Below are 3,203 nucleotides of genomic sequence, written 5' to 3'. Positions count from 1 at the left end.
TTCTTTTTTTTTTTTTTTTTTTTTAACATCTTTATTGGGGTATAATTGCTTTACAATGGTGTGTTAGTTTCTGCTTTATAACAGAGTGAGTCAGTTATACATATATATATGTTCCCATATCTCTTCCCTCTTTCTCTCCCTCCCTCCCACCCTCCCTATCCCACCCCTCCAGACAGCCACAAAGAACCGAGCTGGTTTCCCTCAACAGGTGACTCTTAAAGAGATTTAAGGACATGTAAAGAGCCATTGATGATTCATTGAAAATGTGACAGCTAGGGAAAGTCACGTTTACTTTAATGTCAGTAAACCTGTGTGTGGGTTATGAATAAGCTTCTACTTGACGTCCTTGGAAACAATTGCAGATGTGCCCCAGTGGAAGCACCAGGGCTCCCTACCTGACCAACCGCCTGGGCCACAGGCTGCTCAACCTCTCCAGCCTCCCCCTGGAGGAGTATTTGCTGGCACCGGAGGAAAAACCAAGGTGGGTTTGAAACCGGTGCTGGCTCTTTCCTGTTCCCAGAATTACTTCAGAAATACGAGTGTTTCAAATGCTGTTGTTCTTCAAAACTCAGAAGTCTAGTACCAACTTTGATGCTCATAAGAATTCCAAAGAAATGCTGCAAGCCTTAATCAGATTCCTCCTGCTGACTTTCTCTCTTGCCCTGGGGGAATCCCATCCTTGGAGAGTCACCTGGGGAGACAGACGCAGCTCGAGAGCTTTAGAGAATGAGCCCAGAGACGTTAACAGCATAATGAAATAATGGTCTCCCTGGTGTCTTAAGCTTCCTCTCCTGCGATTTTGGGGAAAGCTTTTGTTCTGTGCTGCACTTCCATGAGCCTAAGAGGGTGAATCTAGGTTGAGGGGGTAGGGATGAGCTTCTCATTGCTTTGAATTGCAATCACATTCACCACTCCATCGAATTTCCTGAGACCCCAACGCAAAATCATTGCATGGTGTGTCCGAGGTGCCTGAAACAACCCCCTTGTCCCCAGCCTCTCTTTATCTCTGGTCCTTCCTGGACCATCTCTGGTCCCCACTGAACTTTGCCTGAATCTCCCCTGCTTCCCACTCCTCAGGTCTTTAAACACATCCCAGAATCTCTGCTTTTTGCAGGTTGGAGTTTGTGTGGCCAGGACTTAGAATAGTATCTGGCATACAAAAGACACTCAATCAATGTCTCTGAAATGAGTGAATGGATGGATGAGTTAAATGGAGCCGGTTGGGAATGCATCCTTCTTCCTGTGCCCCAAAATTTCTGCTGAGAGTCTGGGCATGACTGTGGACGTTTGTTTTTCAAGCTCCTTTTATCAGAGACTGGGAGACAAAGTTTAAGATGTGTTTTTATTTCTAAGGTCCAATATTTTTAGAAGCTTCATGAGTGCCAGATACTACACAGCCCAAGGGATACGGAGACAAAAGATGTAATTCCCACCCGTTAGAGGCTCACAGACACGCATAAGAGATAAATTAGCGAGAAGACAGTTAAAACCCAGAGTAGCAATTGACACTGTACCCACGAGAGACTCACAGAGCCTCAGAAGAGATAAACTAGCAAGAAGACAGTACCTACCCAGAGTAGCAATTGACAGGGTACCCGGGAGAGTCTCATGGAGCCGCATAAGAGGCAAACTAGCAGGAAGACAGTTAAAAGCCAGAGTAGCAATTGACACGGTACCCGCGAGAGACTCACGGAGCTGCATAAGAGATAAGCTAGCAGGAAGACAGTTAAAACCCAGAGTAGAAGTTGACACAATAAGTGGAAATGTAGGGTATTGTGAGAACCCCAAAGAGAAGGAAATGCACCCCAATCAAAGAAGCTGGGGATGCCTTCCTGAAGGAGGGCTTGTTTGCACTGAGGATTAAAGAAGCAAGAGTAGGGAAGAGAAAACAATTCAAATCAGAGTAACTCAGAAGAGCCTGACAGACTAAGTGATTCTAAAAGCTGATTTGTAGGAGAAACAATTAATTAAAATAACTGTGGTGCAGGGGACCACAGCTGTGTCCTTACGTGGCATGTGTTTCCTAACACAGTGGTAAGTTCTGAGTGGCCAGGCCACATCCTCCTGCAGGCTGAGCCCTGTGAGACCACGACATGGAGCCTGGGGGCTCAGCAGCTGCTGTTCTGAGGCTTCTACGACCAGTGGGTGGGGGAGGCCCTCTGTTAGGAAGGCCTGGTGCTGCCTGGTTAAAACACTAACACTGCCTTTACTGTCAGCAGGCTTGGAGGATGGTCTTTTGGAGTGAGAATCCCTGATTAAGTTCAAGACGCACATTCAAATATATCAAAACCCAGAACTTTGGCAAAGGTAATATTTTTTCTTTTTTTTTTTCTTGTTTTAGAAAGAAGTCAGGGAAACTTGCTTTGCAAATACCTTTGTGGGTACAGGCGGAATCAAACCAAATCCCAGTGTTTTTACTGAGAAATAAAACCAGTTGTTCATAAACATTCCCTTGAAAGAGAAAATGAATTTAGTTTTCGTTTTCCTTTAGGTTGTATAGAAATATATGAAATAGGTCACTGTCTTTTGTTATGACCAGAATGCACCTGATGGATCTAAAGCAAATGAGAAAATAATCTGTGTTTAAAGACATTCGTTGTCAGGATAACAGTGATCTTGATACGTGCACTTAAATTCCTCCTCAGGCTTCCCTGGTGGCGCAGTGGTTGAGAGTCCGCCTGCCGATGCAGGGGATATGGGTTCGTGCCCCGGTCTGGGAGGATCCCACATGCTGCGGAGCAGCTGGGCCTGTGAGCCATGGCCGCTGAACCTGCGTGTCCGGAGCCTGTGCTCTGCAATGGGAGAGGCCACAACAGTGAGAGGCCCGCGTACCGCAAAAAAAAAAAAAAAAAAAAAAAAAAATCCCTCCTCTTCCTGATGGCCGGATGGACCCAGAGCTGGATGGACACAAAGAAAATGGTGGACTCTTCCCAGGGGCTGGATTTTCAAGCCCTGCGGAGACTGTCCCTGTGAATGAAGAAAGTTTCCCTGGCACCACCAAAAGTGGCTGGGAGGGAAGGAGGGCTGGGATAGAGGAAAGACGCCCTTACCCACCAGTGGGAACTTAGAAGCGGTGAATCAGGACAGGTTTCTCCAAGGTAAGAAGTCGGTACAACCTTAAGATGGGAAAATATCCAAAGCTTTCAGTCTTCGGCGATTGGGGAAATAGTTGTTTGTCCCGACTGAGAGAAAAATTGGGAAAG

At 46.2% G+C, this 3,203-nt stretch overlaps 1 protein-coding gene across 1 annotated transcript in view; it reads left to right on the top strand.

Moving 5' to 3' along the window:
• ABCA13 (ATP binding cassette subfamily A member 13) overlaps positions 1-3,203 on the top strand; it is a 259,148-nt gene that overhangs the window by 141,167 nt on the left and 114,778 nt on the right. The window contains 2 exon segments of the mRNA XM_007472367.1: positions 363-481; positions 2,220-2,307. Coding sequence (XP_007472429.1) covers positions 363-481; positions 2,220-2,307 — 207 coding nt within the window.

The sequence above is a fragment of the Lipotes vexillifer genome, unplaced genomic scaffold, assembly GCF_000442215.2.
Source record: "Lipotes vexillifer unplaced genomic scaffold, Lipotes_vexillifer_v1.1 scaffold1344, whole genome shotgun sequence".
NCBI classification, from domain to species: domain Eukaryota; kingdom Metazoa; phylum Chordata; class Mammalia; order Artiodactyla; family Lipotidae; genus Lipotes; species Lipotes vexillifer.
This window is presented reverse-complemented; position numbering and strand designations above follow the sequence as displayed.